Below are 14,362 nucleotides of genomic sequence, written 5' to 3'. Positions count from 1 at the left end.
GGTGAAGCCCTGCGCCGGTAGCTTCATAATCACCGTCATCACGCCATCATGCTGACGAAGCTCTCCCTCGACACTCAGCTGGATCGAGAGTTCGTGGGACGTCACCGAGCTGAACGTGTGCAGATCGCGGAGGTGACATACTTTCGGTACTAGGATCGCTCGGATCGTGAAGACGTACGACTACATTAACCACGTTGTCATAACGCTTCCGCTTACGGTCTACAAGGGTACGTTGACTACACTCTCCCCTCTCGTTGCTATGCATCACCATGATAGATCTTGCGTGTGCGTAGGAATTTTTTTGAAATTACTGCGTTCCCCAGCAGTGCCTTCTTGTGAGGTCTTCATCTTCTCCAGGCTCAAAGTTGGGGTTAAACTTCAGGTACGGAACCGTCCTATCCACCACATCCAACAGATGGATCGTCAGAGGATGGATCAAAGTGAGCCTCTCCGTCGGGGGCGCCGGCGGTGGAGGCGCCACCGGACATTTAGGATCCACTGTGTTCGGGAGCCCCACTGGCTCCGGCACCTCAAAATCATAGATCTTCGGGATGCCAGATGGGTTCCTCATCCAGGCGGTGATGTTCAGCTGCCACCGATCTTCTTGGGGGAGAATTTTGACCAGTTGACCATGCAGATTGTTGATGAGCTGACTGACTGCGCCCACCTCCCATGCACTTGCCGGTAGACCTTCGATGCCAATCTTGCAAAAGAAATACATCTTGCCGCCCGACGCCTACACACTCCGGTGCCATCGCTGGAAGGCGATAGGGGCGCCGGCGCACCGGATCTGGCCCCTGCTCTAGAAGACATGCTCGCAATCGTCAGTGGAAGCAAACTGCAGGAAGAAATCCGCCGGGTGAGTGACCTCCACCCGCACGTGCCCGCGCTTCACCCCGCAGATCCGGCCCAACGCTTGGACCAGGGCCTCCGGCGAGACTGCCGGTCGCCTGCCCTGCACCGAGGTCAGCAGCGCTCTGTTGCGGAAGTCAGCCTCCAGCGCCTCCATGCCGGGGGTGCGAGAGATTATACCACCCCCCTCTCCGGTCGTAGATCTGGGTCCCCATGGGTGTACAACTCGCCAGGGAAGCGGTGGCTGGCTATTGGTGGATAGTGTTGTTGGGGAACGTAGCAGTAATTCAAAATTTTCTACGCATCACCAAGATCAATCTAGGAGATTCTAGCAACAAGAGAGGGAGAGGATGAGCATCTTCATACCTTTGAAGATCGCTAAGCGGAAGCGTCACTAGAATGCGGATGAGGGAGTCGTACTCGTGGTGATTCAAATCGCGGAAGATCCGATCTAACGCCGAACGGACGGCGCCTCCGCGTTCAACACACGTACAGCCCGGGGACGTCTCCTCCTTCTTGATCCAGCAAGGGGAGAGGAGAAGTTGATGGAGAGCTCCAGCAGCACGACGACGTGGTGGTGGAGCTTGCAGTTCTCCGGCAGGACTTCGCCAAGCACTACTGAGGAGGAGGTGGAGTTGGAGAGGGGAAGGGCTGCGCCAGGGGAAGGGTTAAGCTCCCATGCGCCTCCCCACTATATATAGGGGTGGAGGGGGCTGGTTTCTTGCCCTCCAAGTCCATTGGGGCGTTGGCAAAGGTGGGAGGAAAGAAATCCCATCATTTCCCTTCCCCACCGATTGTTATCCCCCTTTTTAGGGATCTTGATCTTATCCCTTCGGCATATGATCTTATTCCTTCTAAGGGGGGATCTTGGTGCGCCTTGACCAAGGGTGTGAGGCCTTGACCCCACTACGCACGTTCATGTGGGTCCCCCCATGCAGGTGGGCCCCACTCCGGAACCTTCTAGAACCTTCCCGGTGCAATACCGGAAAATCCCGAACATTTTTCGGTGGCCAAAATAGGACTTCCCATATATAAATATTTACCTCCGGACCATTCCGGAACTCCCCGTGACGTCCTGGATCTTATTCGGGACTCCGAACAACATTCGGTAACTGCACACTAATTCGCATAACAACTCTAGCGTCACCGAACCTTAAGTGTGTAGACCCTACGGGTTCGGGAATCATGCAGACATGACCGAGACAGCTCTCTAGCCAATAACCAACAGCAGGATCTGGATACCCATGTTGGCTCCCACATGTTCCACGATGATCTCATCGGATGAACCACGATGTCGGGGATTCAATCAATCCCGTATACAATTCCCTTTGTCAATCGGTACATTACTTGCCCGAGATTCGATCGTCGGTATCCCAATACCTCGTTCAATCTCGTTACCGGCAAGTCACTTTACTCGTTCCGTAATGCATGATCCCGCGACTAACTACTTAGTCACATTGAGCTCATTATGATGATGCATTATCGAGTGGGCCCAGAGATACCTCTCCGTCATACGGAGTGACAAATCCCAGTCTCGATTCATGCCAACCCAACAAACACTTTCAGAGATACCTGTAGTGTACCTTTATGGCCATCCAGTTACGTTGTGACGTTTGGTACACCCAAAGCATTCCTACGGTATCCGGGAGTTGCACAATCTCATGGTCTAAGGAAATGATACCTGACATTAGAAAAGCTTTTAGCAAACGAACTACAAGATCTTGTGCTATGCTTAGGATTGGGTCTTGTCCATCACATCATTCTCCTAATGATGTGATCCCATTATCAATGACATCCAATGTCCATGGTCAGGAAACCATAACCATCTATTGATCAACGAGCTAGTCAACTAGAGGCTCACTAGGGACATGTTGTGGTCTATGTATTCACACATGTATTACGGTTTCCAGTTAACACAATTATAGCATGAACAATAGACAATTATCATGAACAAGGAAATATAATAATAACCATTTTATTATTGCCTCTAGGGCATATTTCCAACAAGTGCTCCATGGAGAGCGTCGGAGGAGGATGGCAGAAAGGCTGGTGCGAGGCGGAGCTCTCCTGGCTGGGGCGGCGGGCAGATCCACCCGATGGCACCGGGGTCGGCTAGCAGTGTTGTGGGAGGCGGGGTTTGAGGAGCAGGTGCGAGTGATGTGGCGAGAAGTCCAACAGAGTTGACAACGAATCTCACCGGCACACTGTTCCTTCATATGCCCGGAATCGAGGCATTTAAAGCAGCGACCCCGCAACCACCGGGGAATCCGAGGCTTGGGAGCGGCCGGATGCCTGACGGCGAGCGCATCCGCGTAACGGCGCGGACGACGACGATTACGCACCTGGATGCAACCCTCATTGTCGGGTTCTAGATCCGCAGAAGCCGGGCGCGAATGGCCCGGAAGCGGCGCGTCCACGGGAGGAACAGGGACTGGCGCCTCATGGCGGGGCGCATTAGGTGGCCGGCGGGCATCGGAGCGATGACCCGACGGTGGGGCTGGTGGTTGGTGACGCGGCGACTGTGGAGAGGACCAGCGCGGGCAGCGGTGGTGGGAGCGTGGGAGCTACCCGACCGTTGGGGAGCCATGTTAACTGGATGACCAACACAAATCTGATGGTGAAAGAAACACCTCCTTTCGTAGACCTCATCACCTCGTAGATACTCTCAGCTGAACTCGCGCAACGCCGTCTACAGAGAGACCATATGATATCTCAGTCCCACTAGCCTCTTGCAATAATGATCCCCATCCCGAATCTTACAGAACATACATAACCTAGGAGAGCACATACAAACGACATGGGGAAAATGAAACATGGGACCTCATATTTGACGCTCTTTGCGTCAAATAGGAGGCTGCCACACAGTAGAGTGCCCGTGCGTTGCCACGGGCTTTTGAAAATTTGTATCGGCTGCATGTAAAACTTTACATACATAGAAAGATAGGTAATAACAAATAAAAAAATAATTGAAATCTAATTCGCTTTCAATGTACTTCGATTAAAAAAATGTAATTCGACCATATACCTGATGCACAAAATAAAGAAGTTGGTACACAAACACTGAACTCTTTATTCTGCAATGCATTACAAATGATAATAACACTTGAATGCCTTTTTTTAATTCTTAAAATTGTTTGCCTCATGAAAGCATGTGCATTGTTATTATCTATTAATTAAAAACGACACATGAAGGATTTTTTTTCCTTTAAACAAATGTTCCAACCAGAAACTTCATTGCAATATGCAATTGGCTGGCAAACTATTACATAATATGGATTTAGGCGCTTCAAACCATACAATTTACCATTTAGAAAGTAATACAGAAAAACACATGTTCTAGAACATGCTACTCCTACCTCTCTTGTGACAGGTAGACATATCAATCTTTGATAACATTTATTGTTTAAACTTTTATTGGCATTTATTTGTATTTTTATAATAATTTTTCAATTTTGTTTGAGTTATGTAACTTCATGTTTTGTGTATCGGCTCAAAAGGATTTTCACATAAAACTCAAAAGGAAATGTGTGTGTTGTAATAGGAGCTACGCCATAAAAGGGAAGCAAGCAACCCCTATTGAAACACCAACCAACTGGAGAGAAACCCTAATTAGACATACACTCATACATTAACATCAAATATAAGGGTGAAAGTGTGAATGACATATATTTAGGAACAGGGGGAGTAGCTCACAACTCACAAGTTTACAACATATTTTCCCATCTATTAGCACAAAAGTCAAATAATGCACGGTAGGACTGAGGAGAAGGTATGTAATATGTGTGCGTGCGTGCGTGCAAGAGAGAGAGAGAGAGAGAGAGAGAGAGAATCGACACCCCCAAATTGTCTCAGTATGTCTAGGCTATCCGAAAACCCATACAATATGTGAGAAGGAAATGGCAAATAAGGATAGAGTTATTAAGTTCATCACACTGTTTATTTGCTTACTGTAGAAATAAGGCAACATCCCCTGGAAAAAAGGCAATGAACCACTCGCTCATGCAATTTGCCACATTTTCTAATGTAGGGAAATTATTCCACTTAGACATCCGTAGTTGAACGGACCAACCCCAACCCCCATCCCGCTAACTCACAACCCTGAGGCTTCTCACTAAATCCAGTAACTCGTGTTCTAAATGAGCCATTGATCGATGACCCGTTGCACCAATGGCGCAAGGGGCGAGAGTGAGGCAAGTATAGAAAGAGTGAACAAAAATATATTTAGGGGCAGATAGGAACACATGGATTATTCATGATACATAATGTTCTAAGAAGCTTATGATAGAATATTTACAATGCTATTAGGAAGGAAGGTAGATAAGGAGAGATACTTCTTATAGGCGTTATGAAGTGATGAACATTAGTTAGCGTGATTTGTGGATTAGAAGCCATGCTTCGTTTGAAAGAAATTAGCAGCAACAAAATTACAATAATTATGCCTCTATTTTTCATTCTGGACCAAAAGTCATTCAATGGTCTACCACATCTCAACATAGTTGTCATTCCTATCAACGGTTATTAAGAAAATACATAAGAGCTGATAATGCACCTCCTTGTGTAAATTGAAGAGATAAATGAGAATCCATGAGCTAAACATGAGTTAGAAAATCAGCTGACACAATCCTCAGCGTATGCCATTCTTCTCCACGTAACTGGGCCGCTGCAATAGAAACATGTACGACCAGATGTTGTGTAGCTGACCAGGTTATGAACGAAAGGCCATTCCTTCGTATCTTTGCAATGCCCCCTGAAAGTAGAGAATGAGAGTCAACATAGATCAAGATATTGTCAATTCATTACTCACTAATCGACAACATATGCTTGTCAAATTTGAGGCTCTAAAGCAGAAAAAAAGGAGGGAGAAAATCCTGAACACACATGAAAAGAGGAACAAAAACAATAGGAAAAGCAGCCAAAGTATACCTTCAGCTTCAATCCAATGGTCTGATTGAGTTCGCAGCCAAATCCTTCGTACATCCTCATATGCAGCTATCTAAGGCAGTGAGTGGAGAACAAAGATTTAAATAGAGCACCAAAAAGGATGCAACCGTGAAATAACATGCACAACACAATTAAACAAATCATTTTGGACCTAGAACAGGAGAGGAATGGTGGAGCACATGACAAGAGGCGCAAGTAGAAATTACTGTGAATGATGATAAAAGCATGGTAACAAAAGAAAAGTTGGGGGAGATGGGGATTATACCACACGCACCATCCAGGAACAGCAGACCTTTTGAGACCTTGCATACAACGCCAATGAAACCAATGAGAAGATCAACTGCCCTTTACAAATGCTCTATAATCCAAAAACATTATCACAAGATGGACGAACTTGAAGTTGGTGGCATCGACGCCGGTGAAGCACAACAGGAAACAATGGCCATATCAACATGTCTAGTTAAAAGCACCAGACTTAATTATGCACATTATTTCTTGAAGCATCATATCCTTACAATTAATCTTCATATAGAGTTATTTTTTGTAGTCAGCCAGTTCTCAAATCTGCACCTCTCTTTTTGCATCTGTTTCTACTACCTCTTGATCGACCATCAACCAAAATAGTTAAAAAGACCAAGAAACACAATGGTCGGGTGGAACATATATATTCACCAAGTATATCCCCTCTTCTCAGACCACGACGACACAATGAGGTATCATCTGTTTCCTAATTAAACTGTAACCTGAAATCTGTGTGCATACGTGCATGGGCATATCCATTTATTCTTAATAGGAAAATATGCCAAAATATTGGTCACTTTCTCTTTTGACCTGGAAAGACCGATCACTTGGCTAATATGCATGCATACACCTCTAATCTAAATAGAGGAACTGAAGAATTAGTCACTATGATTTTATTAACTATATAAATACATTCCAGTCAAGCCCCTTCTAGAAAATGACATGCTTATTAGTCACTATGATTTTCTTAAACATGCGCCGCCAAATATTGAAAGGTAGAATAATATCACCATCCTTTTAGTTCCCATCCATATGGAGCATAAAGATAGCAAAAATGTTAGTACAGTATGACTCATCCTTTTAGGTGTTTAGTAGGACCTATTTCGTATGTATCTCTCACTGTAGGTGGGCAATACATTCCCTTGGCCAGGTTAGGAATGTCCAAAATATTGTTTCCAATACGAAACATGAGTTACAGTTTAGTAGGACCAAGAAGGATTCAAGATTATAAAAGGAGCTGGGATACACATTCTTATTGAAGTTATCGGTTCAGATCTGTGTAGCTTTCAGGGGCCTACCAATCAATCCATATGTCCATCCCTACAATACTTTCAGGAAGGTACCACCCAATCCATTTGAGCATCTCCTTTTTCCATTAATAGAAGAGGAGCTAGCATACCTGCAGGTGGGCTGGTGATGGTGAGGTCGCCAGTAAGTAGACCTAGCCGCAGAGGACACCGCCTCCCCCACGCTGCTGGTGGAAAACCACCACGACATGAGCACTCTCGCCGGAGAGGCGCCCTCAATCTCCGCTGATGGCTGCCTTCCCTGATAGCTGAGGGATCTGCCGGCGAGGTCCTGACAACCGTTCAAAAGGAGCAAAAAAGCAAGTATTGATCTATTATTTCCCTCATAGAGCATTGTAAGCACGAGCAGATGTTCGCCAAGTGTGTTTTAAAATACACTGTAATTGCAAGCAAGTAAAATAACAGCGGTGATGTATACTTGAATATAATTCTTCTGTGCTCTGAACAACAAAGCAAGCAAGGGGGAAAGGGTGTAAGCGCCTAGGCGCTAGGCCAGAACAGAACGCATTGCTTAAGCTTGCCTAGGCATGCGCTTAGGCAAGATATGTGCTAGTTAGTTGGAAAATACAAAGTTAACAATTAGAGTTTTTCCCTGGTCCTAAATAAAAGGTCTCGAATGCCATGTGAATTGTGTAAAGCAGAGCAAAGAAGTAGAAAAGCAGAAAACACATAACTTCAGAAGAAGAAACTGAAGTAATGGACTGAGGTATATGTTTTAACCAAACACTATCATACTTTCAAATATTGTTCCTTATTTCAAGTATACAGAAGAACCAAGAGCAGCATGAATCACTTGCCCATAGAATCAAGTTTCTGCATCATAGCATCAAGAAGCTGAATCATAGCATCGAGAAGCACTTACTGTTTAGTAAACTGTAATTTGGAAGGTTAAGTTGCTGCATCATAGCATCAAGAAGCACTTTTTGTTGGGATCTTAACTTTGTCCATCACGACAGACTGATTACACAAGAAAGACACTGTAAGCAAGTGTTGGAAGCTTTATAGTGTATGATTTGAGACGTTTATCCATCTATAATTTTCCCGTGACAAAAACAGTGTTGTTAAACAATGGTAATAATAGAATTTTGGAAGTCTGGCAATTACAATACAGTAAATGTCTATCCTGAAGTTAGAACTAAATAAAACCAGGTTTTGGAAGTGAATTTCACGGATAATTGTTCATGTTGCTTGAATCATAATTGAATCGATAATATGATTTTTCATGTCACGTATGTTATTATGCTAACTGGGATTGTAGTAGAAAAGGCAGGATAACAGTACCGCTCCACTCTTTTTCCTGTTGGGAAGAACCACCTCTCCTATCCCATTCTCAGAATGTTCATATAGATAATCTTCAATTTTCTCTTTGTTCTTTCCACTTTATTTCAATAGCTCCTTCAATTCATATGATTGGCTTTGTTTCACCGATGGACCCTAAGGTTGATGCATGAACTTGCTAAAATGTTCAGATTGACGCAGTTACTACTTACTACATCTAATTCCATAGTAGTGCTTCTGCATTAACGTACGTACCTATGGTATGGATGACTGTTTACAAACCTGAGTCATAATCAACAGTGTTGTTAAACAGTGGTGATAGTAACTTAATGTGCAGTTCACATGTACAAATTCAAACTCTTATGTTCTAGCTAGGATATGTATGCTAGTTAGGCAATCCTAAGAAGAGCTGGTAAATATCAAGAGGCATATGCATACAACCGTAGATGATAATTTTTCTGAGAATAACATGGCTTTCAGGTTGTTGTAGTTGAACAAGATTCATGCATATACTATCTTGCAGGCAGCAAGAAAATAGGAGATCAGTATGTATTTCCATGCATCAACAGATTATTCACATGTCGATTAAGAAGCACACGCAACAAGGATCGATAGGTTGACTAAAGAAGATTAGTTCGCGAAAACATACTGTGTCGTCGCTCAAGGTTTACCTGAAGGTGAGTGAGGTGGCCTGATCTGGTGAGAATCCACAAGAGGAGCTGAAGTGCTGTTGCGATGCGTAGATGGGAGAGAGCGGATCTTGCGGGCGAGGGAGCATATACCTGAGACAGAGCCAGATCGTCGAGTGTTTTCCTTCTCTGAAGATAAAAAAACAATTGTAAGATTTTTTTCTGTAAACTTCCATGTGCCTTTGGAATAGAGAAGCAACACTACTGAACATAATAATCATGTTTCTCAGAAGATATTTTTAGAAAAGTAATAAAATGTACTCTTTTAACCAATTTCTCACCTAGTGTAGAAGAGGCTGCGGATAGGAATCAGAACCAAAATTAATGTCACTTTGATAGTTGTACCTCACATCCTGCATCACTATCAAGAGCAACTATTAGATTTACCATAGACTGGCCACTAAGAGAGGCCAAATATGATCATGAATGAATGATAAAACCGTATCTACCTTCTATAAACATCATTAATCTTAAGAACCTTAACTTCATAGCATACACACTGCCAGAGAACACAAAAAAAATATAAACTATAAAACATTCACACTACAACTAAAACCATAATAGGTTGAGCATACGGAGGCATCAAAAAAGGAAATAGGGAAGAACTCACCCGATCAGAGCCAACAGAACAATGAGAACATCCAGCTTACATGCAACACCATCGGTGGTAAAACTGCTGCTGTCCCTAAACTGAAGAAAATATCAAAGAAATTAAACCATCATTACCAATGAGTGGATTTGTAAGAAAACGAACAACATGAAGATCCTTGATGTAGTAGTAATTAATAGGATATCGATATGAAGAAAATGATAATTAGATCATGCATTGATAATCCAACACAGATACGTACAAAAGAACAAGCAACTTTCGAAATATTTGGTCGAAAGTAATCCAGACATTAACTACTAATTATTAGATGTAGGCCAACTGCAAAAACACAACCATCTACAAATAGAAAACATGGGTTGGCATACAACAATCAGAAGCGGACCTTGCTCATCATCACTTGATACTAAAATTTTAAATATTGATGCAGAATTTACTGAACCCTGAAAACAAACTACAACAAACAACTGAAATCTAATACTCTACACATGCTGGAATCATGTTTTTTACTACAAAAAAATGAAGGCATAAACAAGCTAAGTATCTCAGTTGTAGCTACCAAACCAGAAGGATTGCTACAGTACCTTCAGTTCAGCAACACAGTTCGGCGAGGTTGCAAAACAAACTACAACAAACAACTGAAATCTAATACTCTACACATGCTGGAATCATGTTTTTTACTACAAAAAAATGAAGGCATAAACAAGCTAAGTATCTCGGTTGTAGCTACCAAACCAGAAGGATTGCTACAGTACCTTCAGTTCAGCAACACAGTTCGGCGAGGTTGCAAAGTGGTGTTTGTCGCCTCTGTTGCCGTCGTTGTAGGAACCCAGCCCCATCCAAACCATAGATGACTGAAAAAATAAATTAGGAGGACATGATTTAGAGGGAGGAGCTCACACAAGGAATTGCAGTCAAAAGGAAGGCATAAGTAAACCTAGTTGTGCTCTTGGGCACAAAAGTGAGCAGTGTTGGCGCCAGGTCTTAGACGGAACGCCCACCCGGCAACCATTTGTCCTCCCAGAAATTGGCCGTCGTCCCGTCACCCAGCTTTATGTAGGAGCAGGCTCTGAAAAGGGCGAATGCCACACCGTCAGGGTCAGCCGGCACCAAATGCCATGGGTATTATCATATTTCTCCAAAATTGAGTGAAATGGTGCACTGGGATCCATACATGTTCAGAGCCAAGTGCATTTTCAAAAAGCAATTTTTTGGTATGCTTTCTAGATCACAACAATGTGTGAATGAAACTGACAAAGTTGAAAGTGTCTTTTCATTAATCGAAGTTCAAGTCCAGGAGACATATTCATATATGCATATGTATTGTTGACTACCTCAGACTTAACTTTCAGGAAAACTGCATGCACCATCTTGAGTGATTGACACAGTGGATGTTTGTTTCCTGGAAACCATGAAACCAATGAGAATTCGACAAAGTATGCTTGAAACAGAATCGAGATTCAAATAAAGTAAGATTTCAGCACAAGTATCAAACTGCATAAGTGATAATCCTGCATCATACTCATAAAGGAAACTACTCCCTCCGTTCCAAATTACTCGTCGCAGAAATGGATGTATCTAGAACTAAAATACATCTAGATACATCCATACCTGCGACAAGTAATTCGGAACGGAGGGAGTATAATCTTGCATATTTGAAGGCATATATTCAAATATTGAAGAAAATTTAGCTCCATTCCAATTAGTGTAAGCAATATTGTTTCACATTCCATATACGTATTCAGGCAATCAATTACTGTATTTTGAGAGGCAGGGGGAGATAGCTTGCAACGGGAGAAAATATATGATATGCTTCTAGACAATAAGCATGTCTCAACACCTCCTTCCACACACATGTCTACACCCTAAATTTTAACACTGTGTCCCACCCTTGTCGCCGCTTATCCTTCTGTACGCCGATGATGGCCGCATTGCCCACCTGATCACAATGACCTATGCCTAGTCAATTCCAAAGCGATGAGCTTGGCGTGAGGCAGGCAACGACCATCGACGCACTCCTGGGCACGGCTTCGAGTGAAACAGGCGTGTAACACAGGGCCGCAGCAAGGCCATCTGGTGCCCACGCGATGAGGTTTCTTTGGCTAACTATTAAGGAGTTTCCATGGACCAGTTGCCATTAGCCAGCTGACAATGCGGCTCAATGATGCAAACATATGATTAAGTGATATACGGTATAGATAGGTATATGATTTTTTTTCATTCATGGTTTCTACAGGTTTAATTGCTTCCTCCCTCTTGATTAGTATAGCAAGTCATGATTTAAGAGATGCTTTTCGCTCCTATGACCCAAAATGGTGCTGGTATCAAAACCTATAATAAGATAAAACTCAACATTTTCAAAGAATGGGGTGCTTATCAATGCAGTGCTAAGAATAGTAAGATGATATAATTATATGGCTTGTTTACTCCAGATTAAGCTATAAATATCGACAGTTCAAACAAGAACTATCAAGCAATCAGTTAGGTTTGTAACCTGCAGGGATATTTTCTAAAATGGAAGGTTAGTTCTTTATACAATGGAAGAGGTTCAGTAACCACCCTAAGTAAACAATCGAACATACCTTGAATCACTTTACCGAAAATATTGCAGATCGGAAGTAAGTCCAGCCCATGTCTTATCAACTGCAAAAAGATTCCACGGACAAAACTTGCAAAAAAACGGTCACCCTCATATGTACTGTTTCATATCAAGAATCTCCTCAAACATGTCATCAGACAAACCATTTTTGGTTCAGTTTGAAGGTACATGGCCAAAATGAAGACTACTGTGATATAAAAGGAAACAAATACATCATAGAAATGACATAGGAACACTATGCATGCTCAACAATGATATGGGTCTGACATATGGAGTTAGCAGTTTCCCTAAAACAACAACTTTCTGAATATTATTGTCTCGCCCATTATGCCCACAAAAGGAAAGAGAAACCTGATGTAAACAAAATATTACAGCGAACAAACACAGAGTTTTTAAGAAAAAGGAACACTTACCAGGAAACTTCCAGTCCTTGAAGAAAGGATAACCTTCCTACAAATACACCATCCAATGCAGGTTCATACAGTTTTCATTGTGCACAAATGATGCAACATGCAGATTCAAGCCAATGCGACAAAATGTCCAGTTAACTTAGAGCTATTTACATATCGTTTACTTAAGTAAAAAAACTCAAGTTATCTTGCTGCAGGCAATCTACTCAATGCTGATCACACAAATAATAATGTCCGAAAGCACTTAGGAACAACCAGACCACACAAGCATAAGTAACCAAATAGACATCAGAGGGGAGGGAGCATTTTTCAGAAGTTCCTCATTAAGTTTCACAGTTATTATGTGAGGAGTAAAGGACCAGATGAACCTACAAATCAAAAGAAATATCATAGTCAGCACAAAAATTGTTCAAAGAAGATGATCAAATTAAAAATCATGTAACTGAACATATAGAAGAATCTTCTTATAAAAAAATCAGGAACCCTATCTTTTGTCTTATTATATTCAAAGAGCTCTGTCTGAATGACACCTCTATATTGATAGGCTGCCCTGTGCATATAACTAACATAAAGCATATGCACACTTCCCACCTCCTTTGAATGTCTGCACTACTGCATCCTATTTAATTCCTTTAGAACATGGATAAATACTTATAAAGTTAATGGTCACATGCCCTTTAAACGTGTGAATTCACATGTAAACCAACTAACCAAGACGGATGCAGCCAAAATTACCCAAGGCATCTAGTTGTTTCTTTTAGGGTTTAGGGTGTGCAAGTGTCGTTGAGGACATTACCTGTCCACTGAATCTAATGGAAAATTCATGGAATATATGCTTGTTCCCACGAAATTGGATTCGGACTCAGGTTTAAGACTTCTCCAACTCCTTCAAAGACTCCTGCAACTTTTGCTCAGGGGCTTCACCATGCCACCAACTTCTTCAGGTGCCAACAACATGAACAGATAACGGGGTGGGAGGGGGAAGGGAACAGAGATGGAGGAGGGAGAAGGGAGAGGAGAGAAGAGGGGGAAAGAGGAAGGGGTGGAGATACCTGTGATAACGGGGAGGCGGCAGTACGGGACGGGAAGACTCGCCGCCGGCGGGCAGGATGAAGAGCTGGCGGCTCCAACCCTAGCTTGCGCGTGAGAACTGCATCCGTCGCACACAACCAGGCATCCATCGTCTGCCGTCGTGCTCCAGCGAGCCGGCGACCGAGGGTTGCCTGGAGCGGAGGTGGAGGCGACCAGAGCCGGCGGCGGCGCGACGGCGAGCTCGGGCGGTGAGGCGGCGGGGCAGAAGCTGCAGGAGACGGCGGCGGGGACCTCGAGGCCGAGCTCAGGCCATGGCTTCCCTGGCTCCAGAGGCCGTGGCGGCGCTGGACGCAGCGGCGGGGCGAGGAGGAGGCCGGCCGTCGGGGTCTCGGGGAGGCAGGAGCTCCTCGTCCCCTCGATCCAGATCGGGATCGAGGAGGGAGCAACAGGGGCGCGAGGGAGCGGGCGACCCGCGGGCGGCGGTCGGGGCGTAGGTTAATTTTCGTAGATTTTTTCAGGTGCGAGTTTTTTTCGATGAACCGGAGGGTTTAGCAGTGGACATAGTGGGAGCATACCGATTTTTATTTCCTGGTTCGAGGGCGGAGGTGGGAATCGAGGGGATGCGG

At 43.7% G+C, this 14,362-nt stretch overlaps 1 protein-coding gene across 15 annotated transcripts; it reads right to left on the bottom strand.

Annotated features, from left to right (window-relative positions):
* Positions 1-5,246: 5,246 nt before the first annotated feature.
* On the bottom strand, positions 5,247-14,147 carry LOC120964730 (uncharacterized). 15 transcript variants are annotated; one of them, XR_012184597.1, is made up of 15 exons: positions 12,278-14,146; positions 11,030-11,097; positions 10,633-10,764; positions 10,451-10,549; positions 9,699-9,778; positions 9,538-9,587; positions 9,370-9,449; positions 9,071-9,217; positions 8,655-8,681; positions 8,403-8,555; positions 7,984-8,078; positions 7,214-7,392; positions 6,059-6,151; positions 5,776-5,845; positions 5,247-5,599 (listed from the first exon to the last, which is right to left on the bottom strand). XR_012184597.1 is itself a non-coding variant. In XM_073500173.1 (14 exons), the coding sequence occupies exons 11-14, from the start codon at positions 7,309-7,311 to the stop codon at positions 5,442-5,444; spliced, it is 363 nt and encodes a 120-aa protein (XP_073356274.1). In that variant the 5' UTR covers positions 7,312-7,392; positions 7,984-8,078; positions 9,071-9,217; positions 9,370-9,449; positions 9,538-9,587; positions 9,699-9,778; positions 10,451-10,549; positions 10,633-10,764; positions 11,030-11,097; positions 12,278-13,072; positions 13,501-14,147; the 3' UTR covers positions 5,247-5,441. The 15 variants fall into 15 exon arrangements, 10 of the variants coding, with proteins under 10 accessions (XP_073356274.1, XP_073356275.1, XP_073356276.1 ...); XR_006664052.2 differs by lacking the exons at positions 8,403-8,555; positions 8,655-8,681 and having other exon boundaries at positions 12,278-12,744; positions 13,757-14,145; XM_073500173.1 differs by lacking the exons at positions 8,403-8,555; positions 8,655-8,681 and having other exon boundaries at positions 6,059-6,095; positions 12,278-13,072; positions 13,501-14,147.
* Between the last annotated feature and the right edge of the window lie 215 nt (positions 14,148-14,362).

The sequence above is a fragment of the Aegilops tauschii genome, chromosome 5, assembly GCF_002575655.3.
Source record: "Aegilops tauschii subsp. strangulata cultivar AL8/78 chromosome 5, Aet v6.0, whole genome shotgun sequence".
Taxonomy (NCBI): Eukaryota; Viridiplantae; Streptophyta; class Magnoliopsida; order Poales; family Poaceae; genus Aegilops; species Aegilops tauschii.
The sequence above is the reverse complement of the archived record's forward strand: the minus strand, read 5'-3'. Positions and strand labels throughout refer to the sequence as shown.

What these genes read in the sequence shown, in the direction of transcription:
- LOC120964730 (XM_073500173.1), bottom strand. Translation starts at nt 7,311, where the DNA reads ATGTCGTGGTGGTTTTCCACCAGCAGCGTGGGGGAGGCGGTGTCCTCT. An exon ending in GTTCCTGGATGGTGCGTGTG is followed by an intron (nt 5,846 to 6,058) that starts GTATAATCCCCA and finishes TCACTGCCTTAG; the next exon opens with ATAGCTGCATATGAGGATGT. An exon ending in CCATTGGATTGAAGCTGAAG is followed by an intron (nt 5,600 to 5,775) that starts GTATACTTTGGC and finishes CTCTACTTTCAG; the next exon opens with GGGGCATTGCAAAGATACGA.